Raw genomic sequence first — 25,617 nt, 5'->3', positions numbered from 1 at the left:
CTTTTTGCTTCTCATCCATTTTCATTAGTCTGCTGTTGCTGATAAAATAATCTAATACTGTAAATCAATTAATGTAATGCTTCAGTATAGGATTATGCTGGCATGTGCTAAAGCAAGCTCTTGAAATCAAGTAGAATTTGAGAGTTAGCTTCTCCTAGCTTTTTTTAAAAGTAAAACTCAAGTCTGGTTCAAATTGAATAAAAATACTATAACCTTTTCAGTGATATCCTAACTCTTGCTGGCAGTTTCCTGCTAAGAAACCTCTGGAGTCAAGTTTAACTTGACAGAAATGTCTATATTTGAAGGCCTACGATTGGTGCTGAGATCAAGTTGCAGCTGCTATAATCATCACCACAGAGAATGACTCTAATTGACATCAAGGAAATAAATGTGCATGGAATATTGTTTTATGTTTTTTGTTGGTCGACTTGACTATCAAACAATTAGACTTAAGTGGTAACAGGAGGATACAATTCAATCCGTGGGGGTCCTGCTTTAATAACTCAACCATCTGCTTCATTCAGGTTCGCTAATTTCCGATTTGTTCGACTGAAGGAAGTAACAACAGAAGACTTTCCTATGCTCCCTCAGGAGTTTGAAGATCTTGTCAAGAAGCAGTGTGCAGAGACTCGTAATATCCTCGAAAACATGTCAGTATGGTATATTTTATGTAGATGAAAATATGTAAAAGCACCAGTATCGTTTAAACACTACAGTTTGTTTATTTATTTATTTAGAGATACAGCACTGAAACAGGCCCTTCGGCCCACTGAGTCTGTGCCGACCAACAACCACCCATTTATACTAACCCTACAGTAATCCCACATTCCCTACCACCTACCTACACTAGGGGCAATTTATAATGGCCAATTTACCTATTAGCCTGCAAGTCTTTGGCTGTGGGAGGAAACCGGAGCACCCGGCAAAAACCCATGTGGTCACAGGGAGAACTTGCAAACTCCGCACAGGCAGTACCCAGAATCTAACCTGGATCGCTGGAGCTGTGAGGCTGCGGTGTTAACCACTGCCCCACTGTGCATTCTTTTGCATTAATGATGACTCTTGTGAGCTTTTTGAGGAGAGAGGTGCCAATGAAAGAAAAGCTTTTTTTTTAACATTATACATCTAGCATCATCTTCACGAAGTTGGGGTGAAGTGAAATACAATTTAAAGCTCCTTCTGTTCTGCCTGAAAATATGCTATTATCCCCAATTCAAAAGCAATCCCTTACTGGAACCTTGTGATCTTTCTGTTCCTACAGCAGCCGTCTCCATGGCCTGTCTGGCAGATTCTTTGCTGTGAACTCACACCGACTAGGAAATGAGATGAGAATTATCTGACTCATTTAATGTAAAACTTTGCAGCTAACAGATAGAGGAGACTTGCATCCCATTGGACTTGGCTGGTTGTGAATAATGGTCCTGGGGTGATTAAAAAAATTCTATGGCTTGCAATGTAAAATAAAGAGTTTGCATTGTTATTGGGGCCAATTTTGGTCTTGGTACCTCCTCGTTTTTTGGGGGGAGCAGGGTAGTAGAAAGAACAAAATTACAGTAAAGGACTTGCCACTGTATGTCTTGCAACAAAGTACAATCGACCACAATTTTAGAGCTGGATTTAACGTTCCGTCGACAGGTGAATAAAATGGTGGTCTGCATGTGCGGGCTGCGGGCCACCATGTCACTGCGATTTAGCGGGCAGTGGCTCATTCTAATACGCTGGTCAGACTGCCGCCCCCCCCCCCCTCCCCAATCATGTGGTGGGGGCGCGCTCTCTGATGCCGGCAACAGTGTCTGTTGCCTTTGCATAGGCACTGTTGCCATTTATAAAGGGCTGACAGACCTGCCACTAAGTTTGAATAATTAAACCTGTACCCCCACGCCCCACCACCACCAGTATGCTGCAAAACAAAATTGCCACTTTCCATCCCCCCCAATGACACTTACATATAATAGTTGCCCTCTCCCTCCCACAAAACACTTATATGGATGATTTGATCTTCCCCTCCCAACTATACAAAGTGCAGAGGTCACCCCTTCCCTCCCACACTACAAATGCACATTTGACCCTGTTTCCACCCCCCAGTACACTACAAATCCTAAGTTTCCCTCCTTCCCCACCTCGGCGGCACCAGCTTTCTCTGCACAGGAAAGTGAAGGCGTGAGTGCTGGCAGATTCCGGGCAGCCAGTAAGATAGCGGTCAATTTTATTTAAATGTATTTATGCTCCTAATTTTAAATATTTAAAGTTGGGTCCTGTTGCCGAGCAGCAGGAGGGGCGACCACTGAGCCTCACTGCCACCAAGAAGATCGGGCCCGGCACTCTCAGCGTTTGGCTCCATGGCGGGCTGCTGCCGGTAAGATCTTCCACAGCTCCACCCCCCCCTCCCCCACCCCCTCCCCCACCCCCCCCAACCCCCAACCATGGAGCCTGTCATCAGGGCCTCAACAAAATTCATCCCTTAGAATGTGCTTGGAAGAAGGCTCGCACTAGAAATAGCCAGGAACCCCATTAATTTATGTCAATTGTTCAATGCATCAAAATTGCATAGAGGTGCTAGAAAATGCAGGGCCCCACAAGTGACACTGCACGTAGGGCGGCTAAACCATTGATCCTCAAAGGGACCATTGGAGGCCACTACCAAAATACCAAAGTGTGTGGTTTTAAATGTTCTTGTGGAGTCAGGAGGATTCCTACAATAATCTTTTAGCTTGCTGCTGGACCTTACATGGCCCTCATCCCTCCCCTTCTCCCTCCACTGGATGGTGATCATCTGGCCTTCCCCTTTGAGATTAAACTGCCAGTTCAGCATCACAGAGGAGCCACTGGATTCCAACCTCCAACCAGCGAGCTGCCTGTCAAAGCTCATTGATATTTTACTGAGGCCCCACCATGAAAATGACTTTGTCTCCGATGAAACCTTATCAGGCTTGGCCTCTCTTGTCTTTTCAGAAGAGCAGTATTTTTTGACCTCAATCTTAAGTTAACCTGTTGATTTGCGCTTGCAGATGGGTTCCAACCTGTGCTACTCTCTTCCTTACTCACAAAGAGAAGTGGATGCATTTGGTGCCACAAAATGATTGTGATTCAACTCAACGAGTCCAAGAATTCTTTGCATGTGCTGCCTCTATGATGTCTTTGCAACTAAGGGAGCTTGTTGTCAACTCCTTGGAGGATCTCCTGTCATTTTTTACTGTACACAAGGTACGAGAGAAATGTTTCTTTTAAATAACTTATGAGCTATGCATGCAAGTACATAATTTACTGAACAAAGATCAGGGATACTTTTGTTCAGCTGGATAGACAAAGTGCGAATGTCATATTTGTCTTTTTAGGTCATACGGTATGCAAAGTATATCATTTTAGTAAATACTATATTGTTATGCTTTAATAGTCTGGTAAAACTCTACATTGCAAATAAGTTGTTTCTTTGTGAACTGATTAGTTTTTGATTATTTAATCAAAAATGTAATTCCCTAAATGTGGTTGCAATATTAACCACATTTATACACACATTTGTAAGGTCCTTTGGTAATGGTATTTATTGCTATTGATTGAACAGGATGGCAATGATTTTGGAGAAGAATACCATGAGATGCGGTATTTTAGGTCACAAATCATGATCCTCAGACTGAAAGTGGAAGAACCTAAAATCATTTTTGAACCAAGCCTGGATGAGTGCTGGGATCTCATTAATCGATGCTTCATGGAAATTCTTAAAAGTGCTGACGGAATTCTTAAGGTATCTAATGATCTCAGTCTTTTGTCCAAAGAAGCTAATAATGTACTTGATTCTATTAGTGGTGAATCGGTTCAGGTTCCTACTTCTTAAATATACAGGTGTACAGCATTGGCAGTTCATGTACAGGCACAGGGCTTGTAAATGTGTGTTAGTGTTGCTGCTCCTCTTGTTCCTGATCAAAGGTCCATGCTATGGCTGCATAAACTACTTCCATGCTGCAGTGAAGGCTGACTGCAAGAAAGATCAGACCAAGGTAAGTAAGGTCTAAGGTAGATGAAATGACTTCCATAAATTTGGAATTCACCTATTTTTTTTTTTATTTCCAAAATATACTTTATTCATAAAAATCTGCAAAAATTACATTGCCAAACAGTTTCAAAACAGCACCAAAAAATACAAACATTGCAAGGGAGATCAGTTTCCTTCAATACTATCATGAGTTTCTTCACAACCCTTCCATTTCACTATTGTCATGCCAATTACAGTTTTACATTTACAGCAATTGAAAATATTAACGATACAGTTCGAGGGGTTTCCCATGGATCCAGCCCCTCAGTTCAGCTTGGTGGGGGGACCTTACACTGTGGTCTTTCCCCATTGAGCCTTCACCTATCTAGCAGTGAAATTAGGCTCTCAGAACAAGTGCAAACCCATGGATTTTCCATGGGCAGGGTAGCAGCTATGCAGTTTCACTCTTTAAAGGCGTTCTAGCCTTGTTGGCCTTGGCAATTTCCACAAAGCCAATACACAGGCTGTTAAATCCTGAATCTTGGGTTAAAGTCACAATTAATTGCTGGTTTGAATATTTAAATGACTGACCCGACAGCTCCGCAGGGGTTTCCCTCTTAGCTTGGAACGAGCTTTGATAAAAGCTAGAAGTGGGCAGGGTCATATCAGATCTCCAAGACGCCAGCATTTTTCAGCCACTTAAACCCCTGCTTGCCCCTCCCCCCACCATCCCCCCCCCCCCCCACCCCATCCCACCCCCAGCAGTTACAATTCTGCCTATATAGAGATAGGTTAAGTGAATGGACAAGAAGGCAGGAGATGAAGTACTTTGTGGAGAAATGTGAGGTTATTCACTTTGGTGGGAAGAATAGAATAACAGAATATTTTTTAAATGATGAGAGACTATTAAATGTTGGTATTGAAAGGGATTTGAGTGTACATGTGTGCAAAACACAAGTTAACATGCAGGTATAGCAAGCAATTAGAAAAAAAAGGGTATGTTTATTGCAAGGGGATTTTTAAAAAATTCATTCATGGGATGTTGGTGTCGCTGGTTAGGCCAGCATTTATTGCCCATCCCTATGTGGTGAGCTGCCTTCTTGAACCGCTGCAGTCCTTGTGGTGTAGGTACACCAACAGTGCTGTTAGGAAGAGAATTCCAGGATTTTGACCCAGCGACCCAGTGAAGGAATAGCAATATTGTTCCAAGTCAGGATGGTGTGTGGCTTGGAGGGGAATTTGCAGGTGGTAATGTTCCCATGCAACTGCTGCCCTTGTGCTTCTAGGTGGTAGAGGTCACAAATTTGGAAGGTGCTGTCGAAAGAGCCTTGGTGAGTTGCTGCAGTGTATCTTGTAGATGGTACACACTGCTGCCACTGTACGTCGGTGGTGGAGGGAGCGAATGTTGAAGGTGGTGGATGGGGTGCCGATCAAACGGGCTGCTTTGTCCTGGATGGACTCAAGCTTCTTGGGTTGTTGGACCTGCACCCATCCAGGCAAGTGGACAGTATTCCACCACACTCCTGACTTGTGTATGATTGCAGTTCTAGGGTAAAAAAGTCTTGCTGCAATTGTACAGGGTTTTGATGAGACCATGCCTGGAGAAGTGTGAATAGTTTTCGCCTCCGTACTTAAGGAAGAATTTACTTGCCTTAGAGGGAGTGCACCAAAGGTTCACTAGGTTGATTCCTGGGGTGAGAGGACTGTCCTATGAGGAGAGAGTGAGTAGAATATACTCTTTGGCATTTAGAAGAATGAAACATGTAAGATTCTGAGAGAGCAGGTCGGGTTGATGTTGAGATTCTGTTTCCCTTGACTAGAAAGTCTAGAACTGGAGGGCACAGCCTCAGGATAAGGGATAATTATTTAGGACTGAGATGAGGAAAAGTTTCTTCACTCAGAAGGTTGTGGATCTTTGGAATTCTCTACCCCAAGGGCCATGAATGCTCAGTCATTGGGGCGAATTTTACAGACATTGGGGGTCATGGCGGGGTGGGGGGTGGGGGTAGGAAAATGCCTCTGGCAGAGGCACTGGGAAGGCCTGGCCAGATATTACCAGTGGCGGCGAGGCCTCATGGCGGTCCCCCCCACTGCTCAGCGATGGGAGAAAAATTTACATATGTAAATAAATTTAAATAAAGGAATTGATGAAACTTACGCTCCTGCCGTCCATCCCGGAGCGATATTGGTGCTGGTGGGTGGCACTCCCGCGCCTTTGGATCCCTGTCTGGGGATCCGAGGCGGAACACTGGTGTGGAGGGGAGGGGAGTGGCATCAGACTCATTTCATTGGTGTAGGGGATGATGGGAAGGGGTAAAGTTTAAAGTTTATGAACTTTGGGAGAGGCGGAAGGTCAGGTGCACAAGGTAAGTGTTTTTGGCTGGGGGGCAGGGGGAGGTGAGAGGGCAGGTAATTAATTCCATGGTTATTGGTGTGGGGGGGGGGGCGGCGGCGGTGGGAGCAGGTCGGGATCAATTTACTATATTTTTTAGCATCACTTTCTCTTTAAATATTTCAATTGCATTGTAGGGCTCAAAGCCCTTTTAAAAATGGCACCAGCGCCTGCGCAAAGGCAGCTGATGCCATTGCCGGGGACGGACTGCCTGTCCCTCCACGTCATCGGGGTGGACGCTTCGCCCTGACCATTTAAATGAATATTGCAGCAGCTCCGCGATGTGCGGTCCGCACAGGTGGACCGCCATTGTTTACATTGGTGGCAGCACTGTACATTTCAGTACATTCCAGGCTGAGATCAATTAGATCTTGGAATCTCAGGGAATCAAGGGATATGGGGATTGCGCGTGAAAGTAGAGTTGAGGTAGATCATCAGCCATGATCTTGTTGAATAGCGAAGCAGGCAAGAGGGGCAATATTGCCTACTGCTGCTACTATTTCTTATGTCCTAATGAGGATAAGTTTCCTTCCTGCTTGGTGTCCGCTGAGCAAGGATAGGGGCTGTAGAAAAGGGTATTCAAAAAAGGGGGGAATAACATTTATGAAATGGGGAAAGGAAGTCAGTAGAAAATGTATTCATCATAGTGATTTAAGAAAACTGTTGTAAAATGCAATGATTGTAAATTTAATTGATTAAGATTGAAAGGACAGAAAGGAAGATTGACCAAAATGTGACGTAAAGACAAAAATACTGGGAACCCACGAGTAATTCCAAGCTTGTGAATATTTCACACTTAATAGAATTATTTAAAATTGCTAATATGATTTTTAAAATTTATTGTAAAGGTTTTATATTACTATGAATACCCATCAAAGCATACTGTTAATTTTTTTTGATTGTTTGTTTTCTCCCACTGCGTTCAAACTGTCCAAGCTATTGCCACTGCTAGTCACTGTAACAGCGTTAAGGACTTGGCAGGTGCTTAAAACAGTTGAGATCAGATCGGAGGAAAATTGGGCAGTTTGTACACTGGGTGACTGACTGATCTTGTGTTTAACCGCCCCTGCTAAAGTTGAAAGTTCCACCACATGTTGTGTCTTTAATTAAACAAAATCCATAATAAGGCATGGTAAACAAAATTATGGTTATAAAACATTATATATCTCATCAGACTACATCCTCGCAGGAAGTTGAACTTAAGGAAAGATTCAGGATATCAAATGGCGGCTGTTTGTGGTTTGTGTTAAAGCATGCATTTAGTTGTCCTAAATTACTTGTTCAGTGCTAGACATTGCTTTAAATGCTAAAATAAAAGCAAAATACTGCAGATGCTGGAAATCTGAAATAAAAACAAGAAATGCTGGAAATACTCAGCAGGTCTGGCAGCATCTGTGGGGAGAGAAGCAGAGTTAACGTTTCAGGAGTTCTGATGAAGGGTCACTGACCTGAAATGTTAACTCTGATTCTCTCTCCACAGATGCTGCCAGACCTGCTGAGTATTTCCAGCATTTCTTGTCTTTATTGCTTTAAATGTCTTGAGGAGAAAAAAGAATATGAAAGCAAGAACTTAAGTTAAAAGCAAAATACTGCGGATGCTGGAAATCTGAAACAAAAACAAGAAATGCTGGAATCACTCAGCAGGTCTGGCAGCATCTGTGGAAAGAGAAGCAGAGTTAACGTTTCGGGTCAGCGACCCTTCTTCGGAAGAAGGGTCGCTGACCCGAAACGTTAACTCTGCTTCTCTTTCCACAAGAACTTAAGTTGTTCCTTTTAACTAAATTTCATCAGGAAGAGAAAAAACACCGAAAAGATCAAAAACATCGTAACTGGTAAATGCAAGTTTTATCTATATTACATGGCAGTAGTTGAGCACTACCTAGAACTGTACTCCAGGGAGAATGCTGTCACTGAGACTGCCCTCAATGCAGCCCAGCCTCGACCAGTCATGGTTGAGCTGGACATACAGCCAACCAAATCGGAACTCAGTAATGCCATTGATTCTCTAGCCAGCGGAAAAGCCCCTGGGAAAGACAGCATTACCCCTGAAATAATCAAGAGTGCCAAGCCTGCTATACTCTCAGCACTACATGAACTGCTATGCCTGTGCTGGGATGAGGGAGCAGTACCCCAGGACATGCGCGATGCCAATATCATCACCCTCTATAAAAACAAAGGTGACCGCGGTGACTGCAACAACTACCGTGGAATCTCCCTGCTCAGCATAGTGGGGAAAGTCTTTGCTCGAGTCGCTCTGAACAGGCTCCAGAAGCTGGCCGAGCGCGTCTACCCTGATGCACAGTGTGGCTTTCGTGCAGAGAGATCGACCGTTGACATGCTGTTCTCCCTTCGTCAGATACAGGAGAAATGCCGTGAACAACAGATGCCCCTCTACATTGCTTTCATTGATCTCACCAAAGCCTTTGACCTCGTCAGCAGACGTGGTCTCTTCAGACTACTAGAAAAGATTGGATGCCCACCAAAGCTACTAAGTATCATCACCTCATTCCATGACAATATGAAAGGCACAATTCAACATGGTGGCTCCTCATCAGAGCCCTTTCCTATCCTGAGTGGCGTGAAACAGGGCTGTGTTCTTGCACCCACACTTTTTGGGATTTTCTTCTCCCTGCTGCTTTCACATGCGTTCAAGTCCTCTGAAGAAGGAATTTTCCTCCACACAAGATCAGGGGGCAGGTTGTTCAACCTTGCCCGTCTAAGAGTGAAGTCCAAAGTACGTAAAGTCCTCATCAGGGAACTCCTCTTTGCTGACGATGCTGCTTTAACATCTCACACTGAAGAGTGCCTGCAGAGTCTCATCGACAGGTTTGCGGCTGCCTGCAATGAATTTGGCCTAACCATCAGCCTCAAGAAAACGAACATCATGGGGCAGGACGTCAGAAATGCTCCATCCATCAATATTGGCGACCACGCTCTGGAAGTGGTTCAAGAGTTCACCTACCTCGGCTCAACTATCACCAGTAACCTGTCTCTCGATGCAGAAATCAACAAGCGCATGGGAAAGGCTTCCACTGCGATGTCCAGACTGGCCAAGAGAGTGTGGGAAAATGGCGCACTGACATGGAACACAAAAGTCCGAGTGTATCAGGCCTGTGTCCTCAGTACCTTGCTCTATGGCAGCGAGGCCTGGACAACGTATGTCAGCCAAGAGCGACGTCTCAATTCATTCCATCTTCGCTGCCTCCGGAGAATACTTGGCATCAGGTGGCAGGACCGTATCTCCAACACAGAAGTCCTCGAGGCGGGCAACATCCCCAGCTTGTACACACTACTGAGTCAGCGGCGCTTGAGATGGCTTGGCCATGTGAGCCGCATGGAAGATGGCAGGATCCCCAAAGACACATTGTACAGCGAGCTCGCCACTGGCATCAGACCCACCGGCCATCCATGTCTCCGCTTTAAAGACGTCTGCAAACGCGACATGAAATCCTGTGACATTGATCACAAGTCGTGGGAGTCAGTTGCCAGCGTTCGCCAGAGCTGGCGGGCAGCCATAAAGACGGGGCTAAAATGTGGCGGTTCGAAGAGACTTAGTAGTTGGCGGGAAAAAAGACAGAGGCGCAAGGGGAGAGCCAACTGTGCAACAGCCCCGACAAACAAATTTCTCTGCAGCACCTGTGGAAGAGCCTGTCACTCTAGAATTGGCCTTTATAGCCACTCCAGGCGCTGCTTCACAAACCACTGACCACCTCCAGGCGCGTATCCATTGTCTCTCGAGATAAGGAGGCCAAAGAAAGAAAGAGCAGTAACTTCGAAAAAATAAAACCGTCTTTCAAATGAACAAAGGAGGAGGGTTCAGCTTCAGGTCCAGCATCACTTCTGCATTGCCGTCGAGTAAGACATTGGCTAGCCCAAACTTAACCTCATTTATTTATGATTGCAAAGTAGCAAAGCAATTTTTACAATTGCACGTAATGACCATGTATGGGAAGACAAAGGCACTGTAGTTGGAGGTTATATTTTACTTGTTAATAGCTGTTGTCACGTCACATTTGTACAAGCTGTGCCTTCTCTAAAGGCAGATTTTTTTTCAATAGTTTCTAACTTCTACTCAATTTACCCAGAGCATATAGCCCCAGAAGATTTATATCATTCCTCGATATATCACTGGAGTTACATGCTACGCGGCCTCTGCGTCCTGTTGGATGTGTGCAGAGGTTCCTCAAGTTGCCATTCATTCCAGGATCCTCTGCATTGTAGAGAAGGCTTCACCGTAGGCATTGCACTCTGTTGGTATCTGCAATTCATCTTCAGGGAGTTGTTGCAATGCCTTCAAATGATGCCTTCTGATGCACTTCAAGCATTCGTCTTTTCACAGAGATCGTGCTCAACAGTCAAGAGTTGGACATCTCCTAAGCCTCCCTCGGGTACATCATGCTGCCCCTTCTATAACTTATCTTCTGGCTCCATTGTGAGTTGTGAATCACTCTGCTAATTTCTCCTCTAGACCTTTACAATGGAGAAATTACCTGAATCACACTTGAAATTAGATATAAATGGCCTCTGTTTTATAAACTAGGAATGCTTTTTCTCCTCTGCTTTTCCCTCATACTGTACACCTGAAATGTTAATGGTTCTTAAAAATTACTACTTAACGTGATGAGGTGGCTGGAGGGTAGAGGGATTGAATGTTTTTTTTTTTGTCATTATTTTTAGCCTTTTCAACCTTTAAGTTCTCTTAGAGGCTGGGAATTCTGCGGCGAGTAACTCACCACCTGAGTCCCCAGTGCCTGTCCATCATCTACAAGGCACAAGTCAAAAGTGTGATGGGATACTCTCCACTTGCCTGGGTGGGTGCAGCTCCAACAACACTCAAGAAGCTAGACACCACCACCCCACCCCATCCAGGACAAAGCAGTGTGCTTGATTGGCATCCCATCCATTCAACATTCGCTCCCTCCACCACCGACGCACAGTGGCAGCAGTGTGTACCATCTACAAGATGCACTGCAGCAACACACCAAGGCTCCTTCAATAGCGCCTTCCAAACCCATGACCTCTACCATCTAGAAGGACAAGAGCAGCAGTGCATAGGAACACCACCAACTGCAAGTTCCCCTCCAAGCCGCACACCATCCTGACTTGGAATCACTGTTAACTGTCACTGGGTCTAAATCCTGGAAGTCCCTTCCTAACAGCACTGTGGGTGTACCTACACCCCAAGGACTGCAGCGGTTCAAGAAGGCAGCTCACCACCACCTTCTCAAGGGCAATTAAGGATGGGCAATAATTTCTGGCCTACCCCTGAATGAATAGATTTTAAAAAAAGCACCACACCAGGTTCCATTATCTGGCAGAGAGAAGAGGCAGATGATCTGTTCCTAGGCCAGTGTCAAACTGCTTGTCATCAGCTACAGGGAGATTTGTTGACCTTCTAAAAATTCCTTTCCCCTTTTGCAGTCGATCTCTCATTAGGAATAAAGGCTATTTTTAAGGTAGCTGTACAACATTCTAATCATGATAATGAATGCTTACATCCTCAGAGTTTCTAAGTTATTATTGCATTATTTTTGTTTTCTGTAACAGGTGGAGTGTGAACTTTTGCCAGACATTAGAGACAAAAAGCTTACCATTCCTACAGTAAGGGAGGAGGAATTCCTAGTCAGTGAAATTATCAGCAAAGCACTGGAAATTTTTAGTGCAAATATCATCGGGCCTCAAAGGTAAATCTGCATGTACTTGTTGTACATTTGAAAACCGGATACATAGCCCTCCTTAATTAACAATGTAAATGGAACCATACATGAATTTAATTCAAATACCAAATATGTATGAACCCATGCAATTTTATTCTGTTATTAAGAATATTATATTACGATATAGAGTAAAACATGCAAGTAATTCTATCAGTCTCACCCAATGTGTACTGGGCATGGTTATAAAGTACTGAAATAACTTGATGGCATGTGTAAGAACAGGAGTAGGCCATTCAGCTCCTTGATCCTGTTCTGCCATTCAATAGATCATGGCATATCCTTTAACACCCTTACCTAATAAAATTCTGTTGATCTCAGCCTTCAAAATTTCAATTGACTCATAATCCACAGCCTTTTGGGGAGAAAATTCCACACTTCCTCTACCCTTTATTTTATGATTGTGTACTATTGTTCTGGATTCCCCACCAGTGAAAAAGCTTCTCAATATCTACTCTGTTGGATCCTTTTATCATTTTAAACACCTCAATCAGATCAACCCTCAACCTTCTAAACTCAAGGGAATACAACCTAAATTTATGCAACTTGTCATCAAAATTTAACCCTAGAAGCATTTTGATAAATCCCCTCCTAGGTCAATATACCCTTCCCGAGATGCAGTTCTGAGAACTGAACGCAATACTACAGATGGGGTCTGACCAAGACTCCAACAGAAGCATAACTTCCTCCCCTTTGCATTCCAATCCTCGTCAACTGAACTTACTTTCAAAATACACTCTAGCCAAGAAGCTAGATCTATAGAAGTGAGCTCAGTCAAGTTTGTGGAATACTATTCACCAGTTTAATCTGTGAAAGGTCCAACTTGGGGAAAGAGGGTAATTGAGATCCTCACTTACTACTGCAACACTGGAGCCTTTATAGAACTCCAGATGGACCAGTGAAGCTGCAGTCCAGGATTGCCTAACTAACACTGTACTAAACAACCTGAAGTAGTGGCCTGGATTTTTTTTGCCGCTGCCAATTACTGTGAAAAGATGGCGGCCCACAGGCACAGATTTTACTTTGCGACCCGCCGTGATATTATATGCAGCAGCTCATTTACATGGCCAGGGCAGACCATTCCATATCGGGCTCCCCCCCCCCCCCCCCACCCGATGATGTGGAGGGGGCGGGCGATCCATCCCCAGCAGTGGCGTCCGCCGCCATTTTTAAAGGGCTTCCAGCCCTTCCATGTAATTTAAATGTTTAAAGAAAAATGAATATTAAAAAAGTGAAAAAATTTATCGCGACCCTCTCCCACCCCCCCATGACCTTAAAATTTATTACTTGCCCTCTTTCCCCCCCCCCACAAACAAAAAAACATACCTTGCGATCCTGACCTTTTCCCCACCCCAAAGTTAATAAACTATGAACTTTACACCTTCCCACCACCCCCTGGACCAATTAAGTTTGTTTAACCCTACTTCCTGGCCCACCCCCCGCCCCCCAACGTCCACCCTGCAAACTTACCTGCTCCCCCCTCCCAACCAGTGTTCCGCCTCGGATCTCCAACAGAAATCCGAAGGTGCGGGAGTCTTGGCAACCGACCTGAATATCGCAGCGGGACGGCCGGCGGGAGCAGGTAAGTCATTAATTCATTAACTTTAATTAGTTAACATATTTATATCTTGCTGCCATTGCCAAGCGGCGCGGGGGGTGGGGGGAACCACCATGAGGCCTTGCCGCCAGGGACAATATGGGGCTGGTCCTTCCCAGCTTCGAGGCCCATGATGGCCCTCTCCTGGAGGCATTTTCCAGCCTCCGCCCCCCCCCCCCCCCCCCCCCACCTGCCACCACCACCCCCGCCACGACCCCCAACTTCGGGGGGGTCAGTAAAATTCAGACCAATGGGTTTTGTGTTTGAAATTTTTAAGCACGATTCCCTTAAGAGAGAAAATCAAACCTGCACCCTTCCATTCTTTGATACTGTCATTTGGTGTTCCATTATGCCATGGAAAAGTACAAATTTACTTTACTACATTTAATTCTTTATGACTGGATGAATTTTATAATGTACACTAAATATTTTATTTTCTCTTTCTTTAGCTACCTAAATGTATATAAAATATACGGTGATCTTTTGAACAACAAAGCAGAGCAAGAAATTTCTACTTTTCTGTCGGAGAAACATTCAATGGAAGCCTTCATAACAGTAAATATACTGCACCAGTTTTAAACCTCTGCAAATACATAGCTTTTTACATATTAGAAAGGTTGCAGTTCATAATTTATTTCCGAAACATAGCCAACATAAATGTTTTATTTCTATACCTTTCTGAAGTTCTGTTTCACAACATTCTTGAGGTTTTCAGGATTTGGTTAGATATTAGTCTTTGTTATATTATACATTTTGCACCTAATGTCTGCATAGAGCAACATTAATTGATGAGGAAGAAGAGCACTGTCTCAGTTTCAGTCTAACAACTAGGGTAAATGCAACAGAACCCAATATACTTCAGTGGGTGATAGCAGCATGACATGTACCAGACTGCATCTAGCTATTAGCATGAATCAAACCCTGAGGAGGCTGGTATACCTACATCATTGATAGATCAAATACATGTGGCTGGGTTACACTGCACACATGATCCCCCAGTCTCCCTGAAATTCTGAGCAACAATGTGCAGGCAATTGATGCAGCAATGGTGTCTGGAATTTTAACCCGATGATGGAACTTGCCTTGGCCCTCTGTTGGCACCACCTTCCCCCACCCCCGGTGGAATTCCATGACGGGCAGCCAATTAACGGCCCGCTGTCGGGGACGCCATCCTTTTAAGGAACAAGCTCGCGCCTCCACAGCTGTTGGCCAATCGGAGGTCCTGTAGCTCTGCAGTATCAGCAGTGCACTGGGAAGATGGAGGAATCCTGCAACATGAAGTCAGGGATGCTGGGGTCAAACAGTCAGGCCCAGGTGGGGATGGGGAGCTCTTGGTGCGGGACCAACCATTGCTGCCAGAGATGCCCTCGGTGAGCCATGGATTGCCCCTGGCGGAGGGACCCCCCACCCCCCACCCCCCACTAAAGTGTTTCAGTCCACCTTCAGAAAGCTTGAAAAAGTACACATAACGGAGACACAACGTCCAGTTGTGATCAGGGAGTCATTTTGTTATATCCCAGGGTTAAACTATCCTATAATTGGCTATTGGGCAGTACGGATACTCCCCGGACATATGCTTACTGCAGTGCCCAAGACGATTTCTAATGCAGATTTGAAACTTGGAACAGCTATCTGTTGTTGTGAACCAGTGCACACAGCAAGTGGCGGTCACCTTGCCTTAATCTTTTTTTCCTTAATTTCCCCTCCTTTTAAAAATGAATTGTCCTTGCTCTTTATCTGGTACTGAAAACTGTGTCACATTGTTCGATATTACTGTATTTCTTCCATAATGAGACTTTATTTTTGAGTTATTTTAACTCGGTGATTCAAGCTAAGGAATTTACAATCTTGGCTGGGTCATGTGATATGAGGCACAAATGGAAACCAAATGCTTTTCCACTCTGGAAAGAAAGGGGATGGTCAGTGGATGAGTTTCCCAAATTGCTTATGTGTACATCCTGATGGCCAATTATTAGAGGAGGTCTTGGGGGAAGATCATCTGCTGAACTGCTTTATTGGGGAATGTTGCATAGGAGGTGTTAAAGATCAACTTGTTATATTTTCCATTGTCTGCCGAATGCTGTGCATTTTTGCTAACTACTGTCTCTTACTGCTAGAAAATAGAGGGTTTGCAGCAACTGTGCAATGAGATAGCTTTGATGCACGTCAGTGTCCCACTTGCTATGTTTTGCCTTGACGCTGTCAACCTGCATGCAGACCTCTGTGCTCGCACTATGAAGCTAAAGGAAACTTTAATCGAGTCTGTGGTGATCGAAAATCGGAATCTCAACCTAAGGTGCGCTACCAGCTGATTTTCTCATGTAGTTTTTCATGAGGTTGCAACTGACTGCCCTAGAATAAAGTGTAGCCGTGTGAATTGCAAGCGAGCAAATGTCAGAGACCTGTGCACTCCGATTTCTTGCTCTGGTGCTGGTTGCAGTTCAAGGTCAAACTGTCTCCAGAAACATATACTGCTTCAGCCTTTGTAACTCAGTTTGCTGCTAAGCTTCCTTGGGGGAGGATTGTGCCCAATCAAGCAGCAGCAGCAACTGAAGTTTGTTTCATTATAATAAGATCCACTTGAAAATCCAGGTGCTCCAGTGCTTTCTAGGGTGGAGTGCAAATCCAGTGCCCCCAAAGGCATACCTGTCAAGGAAAACTGTCCTTCAACAATTTAAGCTGTGCACCATATGTTACATTCTCTGAGTTTTTAAAAATTCATTCATGAGATGTTGGCGTCACTGGCCAGGCCAGCATTTATTGCCCATCCCCAATTGCCCTTGAGAAGATGGCGGTGAGCTGCCTTCTTGAACCGCTGCAGTCCATTTGGGGTAGGTACACCCACAGTGCTGTTAGGAAGAGAGTTCCAGGATTTTGACCCAGCGACAGTGAAGGAACGGCGATATAGTTCCAAGTCAGGATGGTGTGTGACTTGGAGGGGAACATGCAGGTGGTGGTGTTCCCATGTATTTGCTGCCCTTGTCCTTCTAGTTGGTAGAGGTCGCAGGTTTGGAAGGTGCTGTCTAAGAAGCCTTGGTGAGTTGCTGCAGTGCTTCTTGTAGATGGTACACACTGCTGCCACTGTACGTCGGTGGTGGAGGGAGTGAATGTTGAAGGTGGTGGATGTGGTGCCGATCAAACGGGCTGCTTTGTCCTGGATGGACTCGAGCTTCTTGGGTTGTTGGACCTGCACCAATCAGGCAAGTGGACAGTATTCCACCACACTCCTGACTTGTGTATGATTGCAGTTCTAGGGTAAAAAAGTCTTGCTGCAATTGTACAGGGTTTTGATGAGACCATGCCTGGAGAAGTGTGAATAGTTTTCGCCTCCGTACTTAAGGAAGAATTTACTTGCCTTAGAGGGAGTGCACCAAAGGTTCACTAGGTTGATTCCTGGGGTGAGAGGACTGTCCTATGAGGAGAGAGTGAGTAGAATATACTCTTTGGAAGGTTGTGATTTTATATGTAATTTGATAAGAAATTATCAGGTTAATTGCTAGATGAAGCATGTAAATGGAGCTATGTAGTGCTATGTACTGTTGCATAAGTTGTCTTTGTGAATGTATATCTTCCTGAAGATTTATTTTTAGATTACAACATAAGATCACACATGATAACTGCAGCTTGCTTTTCTTGCCTTAAACTGCAGAGCTGAAAAAATCCTCTTAAACGTCGCTTGATATTTTTCAAAGTGATGAGAGATGAGTTATTGTAATGCAGAGAGCGTCAGGTCTCAGTGCAGTCATGTTGAGAAGTACAAATGCTTTGTCATTATTCTAGCATGTTTTCTACAGCCTTTTGGGCTTTACGAAGAACACTTGGACCCAAAAAATGGACTTTCAAATAGTCTGTTATTTCTTATTGTTTGAGTTTTTTTTAACGTTGGACGAGAGGTTGTGATGCATCGGTGACACTGTTGCCTCTGGAGTGGCCATTACTGGCAGGCCCATTGCCTCCATGGGCCATGGAGTTCTCATCAAGGAGGATCCTCGCCCGCCCCCCCACCCCCCAGAACCTGCTGGGAGGCTGCCAGGGTTTACCTGCTGGTCTCCCCATTGACGGGCCCTCACAATGCTGGCAAAATGCAAAATACCCATGGGGATGGGAAGTGGCCCTTAATCGGCTACATTGCCAAGGTACCCATCACTGGCAAATATGGCATAGCAGCAGGAAGACATTGGACTCTCCTCCCGATGCCTTCCCTCACCATATTGCCAAGCCCTCTTGCCTCCCAACCTATCTCCAATAGGCCAGGAAAATTTAGCCCTGAGTCTTGCACTGCCAGTGCCTACACCAATATAAATTTGCCTGATTCACGAAATCCAACTTTTTTTTAAACCAGGTCTTTCTAGCAGTGACAACAGCAAATTTACATTGGAGTTCCTGCTGATTTGCAAGACTCATCCTCCAGGAACACTGTTCTAAGGCCCATACACTGCTGGTTTGCATGCATGCTGCTGATGGTGCCCTATTAGAACTGCCTGCAGTGACACAGAAATATGACACCTGCACCTGTGTGCAGAGGCTACAATTTAGGTCTTAAAGGCAAATGAAATGGACAGAATGAAATGTTCAGTGACTTTCTTTTTTACTGCTGTTCTCCCTCTCCAGTATTTGTCAGCGATATGAAGAGATATTTGATCGGATCAGTGAAGTACCTGAGACCACAGAGGAGCTGGTAGAGCTTGACGCTTTTGTGAAAAAATCCAGCGAGGTCACTATTACTAAACTGAAAGAAGAAATCCTTGAAGCAACAGACAGACTGGAATTTTTGTTAGACTATGCCACACTACCAGGTAAACCACATGTATAGTATGTCTTAGAGCAGGGTTGTTCAACCTTTTCGCATGGGGGCCGCATTACAATTTTTGTCTAATATGGGGGCAGGTGAGACAATTTCTGAAAGATAAAGGTGTTAAAGATTTATCTTACTATTAATCAAAACAACAACAAATGTGCATTCTTGTGAAGAAGTTTTAAATGTGAAGATTAATTTATTGACTTACTTTTTCGTCACTATGTTGGACACTGATTTGGTGAGATATCTGGCATTTTTTTGCTTGCACATTTAGTCAATGTTTGCCTGCATACTTGTAGCGATGCGGGCTATTCCAAATAGATGTCCATATGTCAGCAGTGATCTTGATCACTCTCTCTCCCACTCTCCCTCTCTGACTCCCTCTGTCTCTCTCTCTGACTCTCTCTCCCTGTGTTTCCCTCTTCTCTGTTGTTCCCCTCCCCCTGTGTTTTCCCCCCGCTCTGTGTTGTCCTCAGTCTCTGTGTCCCTCCCCTTTCTCTCTGTGTCCCTCCCCTTTCTCTCTGTGTCCCTCCCCTTTCTCTCTGTGTCCCTCCCCTTTCTCTCTCTGTCCCTCCCCTTTCTCTCTCTGTCCCTCCCCTTTCTCTCTCTCTCCCTCCCCTTTCTCTCTCTCTCCCTCCCCTTTCTCTCTCTCTCCCTCCCCTTTCTCTCTCTCTCCCTCCCCTTTCTCTCTCTCTCCCTCCCCTTTCTCTCTCTCTCCCTCCCCTTTCTCTCTCTCTCCCTCCCCTTTCTCTCTCTCTCCCTCCCCTTTCTCTCTCTCTCCCTCCCCTTTCTCTCTCTCTCCCTCCCCTTTCTCTCTCTCTCCCTCCCCTTTCTCTCTCTCTCCCTCCCCTTTCTCTCTCTCTCCCTCCCCTTTCTCTCTCTCTCCCTCCCCTTTCTCTCTCTCTCCCTCCCCTTTCTCTCTCTCTCCCTCCCCTTTCTCTCTCTCTCCCTCCCCTTTCTCTCTCTCTCCCTCCCCTTTCTCTCTCTCTCCCTCCCCTTTCTCTCTCTCTCCCTCCCCTTTCTCTCTCTCTCCCTCCCCTTTCTCTCTCTCTCCCTCCCCTTTCTCTCTCTCTCCCTCCCCTTTCTCTCTCTCTCCCTCCCCTTTCTCTCTCTCTCCCTCCCCTTTCTCTCTCTCTCCCTCCCCTTTCTCTCTCTCTCCCTCCCCTTTCTCTCTCTCTCCCGCCCCTTTCTCTCTCTCTCCCGCCCCTTTCTCTCTCTCTCCCGCCCCTTTCTCTCTCTCTCCCGCCCCTTTCTCTCTCTCTCCCGCCCCTTTCTCTCTCTCTCCCGCCCCTTTCTCTCTCTGGCCCGCCCCTTTCTCTCTCTGGCCCGCCCCTTTCTCTCTCTGGCCCGCCCCTTTCTCTCTCTGTCCCGCCCCTTTCTCTCTCTGTCCCGCCCCTTTCTCTCTCTGTCCCGCCCCTTTCTCTCTCTGTCCCGCCCCTTTCTCTCTCTGTCCCGCCCCTTTCTCTCTCTGTCCCGCCCCTTTCTCTCTGTGTCCCTCCCTCTTTCTCTCTGTGTCCCCCCCCCCTTTCTCTCTGTGTCCCCCCACTCTTTCTCTCTGTGTCCCCCTCTCTTTCTCTCTGTGTCCCCCCCCTCTTTCTCTCTGTGTCCCCCCCCTCTTTCTCTCTGTGTCCCCCCCCTCTTTCTCTCTGTGTCCCCCCTCCCCCTTTCTCTCTGCACCCCCCCCTCCTTTCTCTCTCTCTCTCTCTTTAACAGTTGCAAGGAGTGGGAGCGCTAAGCACAGCAGCTTTGCATTTAAAAAAAAAATCGTGCTGAGTTTTATAGCTGACAGGTGCTCACATCAGGAACAGCAGTTTCCCAACTTGATACAGATTTGGGGTTTTCTGGCGGCCTTTTAAAAAAAGTTGGAAAATCATGCATCTTTAGAAGTTGGGAAACTGCTGCTACCGTTCTCATGCAGCACCTGTCTGCTGTGAAACTGACTTTGCGGTATTTTTTAAAAAGCCGGTATGGAGGAGGAAGACGGTGGGAAATTTCTTGTCTCTGAAATACATCCGTGGGCCGGATGGAAACCTTTGGCGGGCCGGATCCTGGTTTACAGGCTGTATGTTGGACAACCCTTTTTTTAGAGGATGATTTGAGCATTTACATTTTTCTAGTCATCTATTCAACATTAATATAAACTGATTACTTTAATTCCTGCATTTTTGAACTTCTATGCAACTAGTAAAAACACATCAGAAGATACACTAGTAAAGGAAACAAGGGATGATTTTTTTCACTGGCTCTACTGGGAATCATTGGGAAGGTCTTAGCCTCTTCTCCTGCTCCCGATCCAGCTGACATCATCCTGAAAGAGGTCTGTTGCTGGAATGCACACCTGTGTTAGGTGGTAGGCATCTTTATGCAACTTAGGAGTTTATTAAGTACATTGGACCCCAATTGCCATTTTGGAACCAACTGAGCATAGCATAGCTGTGCACATTTTGCCCAGTTCTGCCTGGCAGCACAGCCAAACAATGCCAAAAACAGTGAGTTCCAAATTACTAAGGTCATTGGGGTTTAGCAATCACCTCACTCCCTTCCACCCTGCCACTCTAGGTTAAAATCAGGGATAATATTTTTTCCAACAGAATATGTATTATTTACCAGCAGGTTTTATGTCCAATCGCAATGTCATATTTCAGATTTCTTATCCTCTTTCCACAGAAAAAATTTTGGTATGATTTTTATTCAATAAAAAATGTTATCTTTAAGTTAAAATCAGCTGAAAAAGAAATAAAATTATGACAGCAGCCAAATCCTTTGGCAAGGGGATGTATATTAAAGCTGAACGAACCAATTTGTGGAATGTTGCTACATGTGTGTCACTTTGAAATGTTAGCCAGCTAACTTTCCATGACAGCAAGACACAGTCCAAACAAGCAAATTTACATTTTTTACAATCTTTTTTTTGCATTTATTTCATTTCATCTTAGTTTGTTCAGTTTGCTTACCCACTGTTTTTTTTCAGGTTTGCACTTGCTGCTGTTCAATATTCAGTGCATTAGCACCTAATCTGTCCTAATGCTTTGTCTTTCAACACACCATTAACATATTGTTTGGCTTTGCTCCATGACCTTTTGGTCAGCTATGTGGCCTGGTCCAATCTACACCACCTCCTTTTGTTATCTCTGTTATTCCACCCCCACCTCACTTGCTTATAACCTGTGACTTTTCTAATATTTGTCAGTTCCAAAGAAGGGTCAGTGACCCGAAACGTTAACTCTGCTTCTCTTTTCACAGATGCTGCCAGACCTGCTGAGTGGTTCCAGTATTTCTTGTTTTTATTCCACTTAACTTGAGGTCCGTGGCGCCATGGCTGCTCCTGATCCTGGGCCTCCTGCAGTACCAGCAGTGGCCACCGCTCCTGGTGGCACAGCTGATTCTGCCGAGCTGCCGGCCCTCTGTTTGGCTGGCAGTTCTTGGCGGTGGGATCCCTGCCCGTTGTGGAATTCAGCTCAGGGTTCAAAGCAAGGCCATGGCGGAGTTGCCACTTCTCCCCAAACCCAACCCCCGCCCACCCCCGCCCCCCCCCCCCCCACCCCACCCCCAAACTTCCAATTCTACTGCTCCTCTTAGTCTGGGTGTCATTATCCGAATTTGACTACTTGTTGAACTAAAGCTCCACCTGCCTGGTGAGGTGGATGTTAATGATCTCGTGCCACTATTTGAAGAAGAGCAGCTAATTCTTTCATTAAACTTGGAAATATCCTTCCCTTGAACATTGCATTTGTCGTATGATGCTGGTGTAGAGTGGCTGCCATGTTGAGCTGCACAGTCGTCACTGCACTCCAGCAGCAGTTTTGAGCTGTTGAAGCCATTCAACTTGATATTCTATATAAATGCACTGTTATTTTAAAGAACATTTCTATGGTTTGGATGCTCCTTTTCTGATTGTCAGATTTACCCTGTATTTTAAAGATGATGACATAAGGCTGAACAGTCAGCTCTTCAACTGGCCAGAACAGATTATACTGATGCTGGATTTACATCAGGACCGGCTGCTGAACAAGAGAGATGATGTAGAAGATGACCTGAGGAACCGGTCTGTATCTGGAAACATTTCTTACTTATACCTGGGAAATAAAGTGGAAATAAAGCTCTTCTCTGTGAAGTGATGTCATAGCAAGACAACATGGAATAATGCCAATAAAACCTAGGGGTATGCTTGACAGAAGTTTGTAAATGTACAGAATCAGCTTTAAATGGGCATGTCCTCTATAATGTCTCCCTGGCTATATGTTCACATTTTACCTAACAGCAGATGTGGCTTTATTTCAAAATGTTTCTCTTTTAATGTATAAGTAACTTGCTCAAGGGACACGCATTAGACATGAAGTTGATTAGCTTTTGTTTTTATGGAAATTAATCCTTTAATTTCTAAAGCACTTTATATATCTTGCTACATAGCAATTATTCTGTAGCTTAGCAAAGACCTTGGGCCAGAGGCGCAGGGCCAGGTTGCTGGCACTTTCCTGGCTCCGGGCCATTTTGGAACATGCTGGTTTGCGGGGGATTCAGCTACCCGCCCACAAGCGGTGGGTAGCCTATTAGTCATCATTAAGGGCCTATTAAGGCTGCTGACTGGAGTTTTCCAGTCAGCCTGTGGGCCTCCGACCCCCGCTGAGGCCCAAACACAGCCGAGGGATGGAGGTGGCCTCCCGGTGACAGACCGGGGAGCCAGCGCTGTATCTCCACCATTGCGAAATGGCCACAGCTGTTCAGAGAGCTCCTCCATCTTGAGATGCCGCTCTCTCTCTCTCTCGCGCGCTCTCTCTCGCGCGCTCTCTCTCGCTCTCTCTCTCTCGCTCTCTCTCTCCTGTATACTTCGGCAGCTCCCTCTGATGGTGGGGCTGCCCGATTTCCCAGGGCTGGCGAATCTCCTATTGGTCCTCCAGCCATGGGAGCCCACCCGCTGTTCTTAATTGGATGCCGAGTGCACCCCCTGGCCACTAATTGACCAGCTCATCAAAATTCACACCGGGCTACAGGCGCCAGTGCAATGCCACATCGGGACCTGGAAATGCACCCACGTCCCGACCCCAGAACTAAAATCCAGCCCCTTGTGTGTACCAAATACTGTTGCTGTGTACTTTCTTAAAAGAGCACGTTTTAGAGCAAATCAAGGTCTTTATTCATGTGCTTGTTTTGAACGATTTTGTATTTTTGTCCAACTCTTATCACTTACTTTGCATTGCTAATAATGGATATTTTGTATTCATACCCATTGCCGCTATTTAAGAACTGTCAATATTTTTTTCTCTTTATTGTTCAGTTTAAAGTTTTCAGATTTATTTTGACAGTTATAGAAATCTATTTAAAAAAATTGAAAGCAGTGTGATGATTAATGGACTTAAAAAAAAAACAACCTTTGTAGACATTTATTATCTGAAGCTTTTGAATTGGGATAAAACTTGTGTTGTGAAAGCACTTGCATCATATATGTGCTTAGCAACACACCCTAATGTCAAACAGTCCATGATGTTTTTTCAGTAATCCAAGTGTAAGAACCTTTTCAACAGCAGCTGATTAACCTTTATCGAAAACAATTCCCTATTAAATATAGGACATTGTAAAGATTCAAGAAATTATGTTTATTATGCTCCCACATTACTTCTACCCATCAGAGCTAAAATGAGTCACAATAAACTCTTATTATATATTTTTCTTTACACTTTCAGTCTCTCATAGGGCAAGAATACTTTTTAACTTTATAATAAAATGCCGGTAAAAGTTGTAACACTACTTGAACAGAAAACAATTCAAATCCTTTTCTTCATTTCTGTAAATACCTCAGACACGAAAATGGGATGAGTAGTGCCTGTAGCCATTTTGAGAACCAAAATGGTGTCCACGGTGTGTACGCGCACTTTTGGGGCGAGCTGGACGCCATATTGTTGAGCGCATGGGTGCAGTGCCTGGCGTCCGGAATTATGCAAAGCAGGCAGATTATGAGGTCAATCAGCATGCAACGCTGATTTAACTCCAGGCTGCCACTTTGGAGCTCAGTGATTCAGCTAATGCACTCTCTTAACCTTGCACAGCTAAACACACGTTCAGCAGCAGCAAGGACCCCCCACCAGTGCTATTGAAAGCGATCATCAGCTGCTTAAAGGTTAGTTGCTGATGCTTCAATTCCACCAGTGTTTGGTGCTTTTTGTTTAAAGTGGCAGAAGTCTACAGGGATGGTGTGGTAGGTGCTGAAAGACGTTTTGCTGTCTTCAAGGCTTCGGTACAAACTAGTTGCTCCCAGACATGGGTGCAAAATTAGTTCCCTTTGGAGTACAGCATGACTTGGAGAATGAACAGAGGGCACACAAAGCAGGACAAGCTGTTGGAAGAAGGAGGAGGAGGGAAAGAAGAGCTCTCACCTGGAGGCATATCTGCCCAGGGTATTCAGGGAGCAAATATCCTACCTGAATCTCACTAAGAATCACTGTGTGCCCTAACTGCGCTTTAGTAAGGATGTCCTCACTGAAATCTGCCACCTGATGGAGACACAGCTACACCTTAGAGCAGAGCAAGGACATTGCCAGTGGCTGTGAAGGTGACAGTGGCAATGAACTTTTATGTGTCTGGCACCTTCCAGGCAGGAGCTGGAGATATTTGCAACATCTCACTAATTGCCATCTACTGTTGGGTAAGGTCAGGGGTGCCAGGGGCAGTCACTGATGCTCTCTATTCATTGAGAGCTAACCAGATTTCATTTTTTATTGCCAGAGAGAAGCAGACAGAGTGAGCGCAGCATCACTAGGATTGCGGGCTTCCCATAGCTCAGGATGCCATTGACTGTACATGCATCATTTCGCGGGTGCACATGTCAACTCTGCTCTATGTGGTGTCAAGATTCAATGTGGTCAGCTACATGCTGCAGAACCTTGCCATCATGAAGGGACAGTCCTTGCCAGCTAGATGGAAAACGACTCAGGAGCAGGAGGAAACCTAGACAGCTCCTTTCTGCCTCGGCTACCATTGAAGAACTCATCTGAGTGCAATACCAGTACTGGAACCCCAATTCCTAGTTCACCAACAGCCCCACACTTTACCTGTTCCTCTGTGACCATCACAGTGTTCACATGGACACAATGCAAAAATAAACATTCCAAACCAAATTTATACATGAAATCATTCCAGAAACAAAAGACA

General features: G+C 45.1%; 1 protein-coding gene across 4 annotated transcripts in view; it reads left to right on the top strand.

The window, feature by feature from the left end:
* dnah3 (dynein axonemal heavy chain 3) overlaps positions 1-25,617 on the top strand; it is a 217,313-nt gene that overhangs the window by 44,602 nt on the left and 147,094 nt on the right. For all 4 annotated transcript variants that reach the window (XM_068056265.1, XM_068056264.1, XM_068056266.1 and 1 more), the window contains 8 exons: positions 525-650; positions 3,009-3,204; positions 3,563-3,742; positions 11,910-12,046; positions 14,123-14,228; positions 15,791-15,969; positions 18,285-18,469; positions 22,393-22,516. In XM_068056265.1, coding sequence (XP_067912366.1) covers positions 525-650; positions 3,009-3,204; positions 3,563-3,742; positions 11,910-12,046; positions 14,123-14,228; positions 15,791-15,969; positions 18,285-18,469; positions 22,393-22,516 — 1,233 coding nt within the window. The remainder of the gene's footprint in view (positions 1-524; positions 651-3,008; positions 3,205-3,562; positions 3,743-11,909; positions 12,047-14,122; positions 14,229-15,790; positions 15,970-18,284; positions 18,470-22,392; positions 22,517-25,617) is intronic.

Source organism: Heterodontus francisci, chromosome 24, assembly GCF_036365525.1.
Source record: "Heterodontus francisci isolate sHetFra1 chromosome 24, sHetFra1.hap1, whole genome shotgun sequence".
NCBI classification, from domain to species: domain Eukaryota; kingdom Metazoa; phylum Chordata; class Chondrichthyes; order Heterodontiformes; family Heterodontidae; genus Heterodontus; species Heterodontus francisci.
This window is presented reverse-complemented; position numbering and strand designations above follow the sequence as displayed.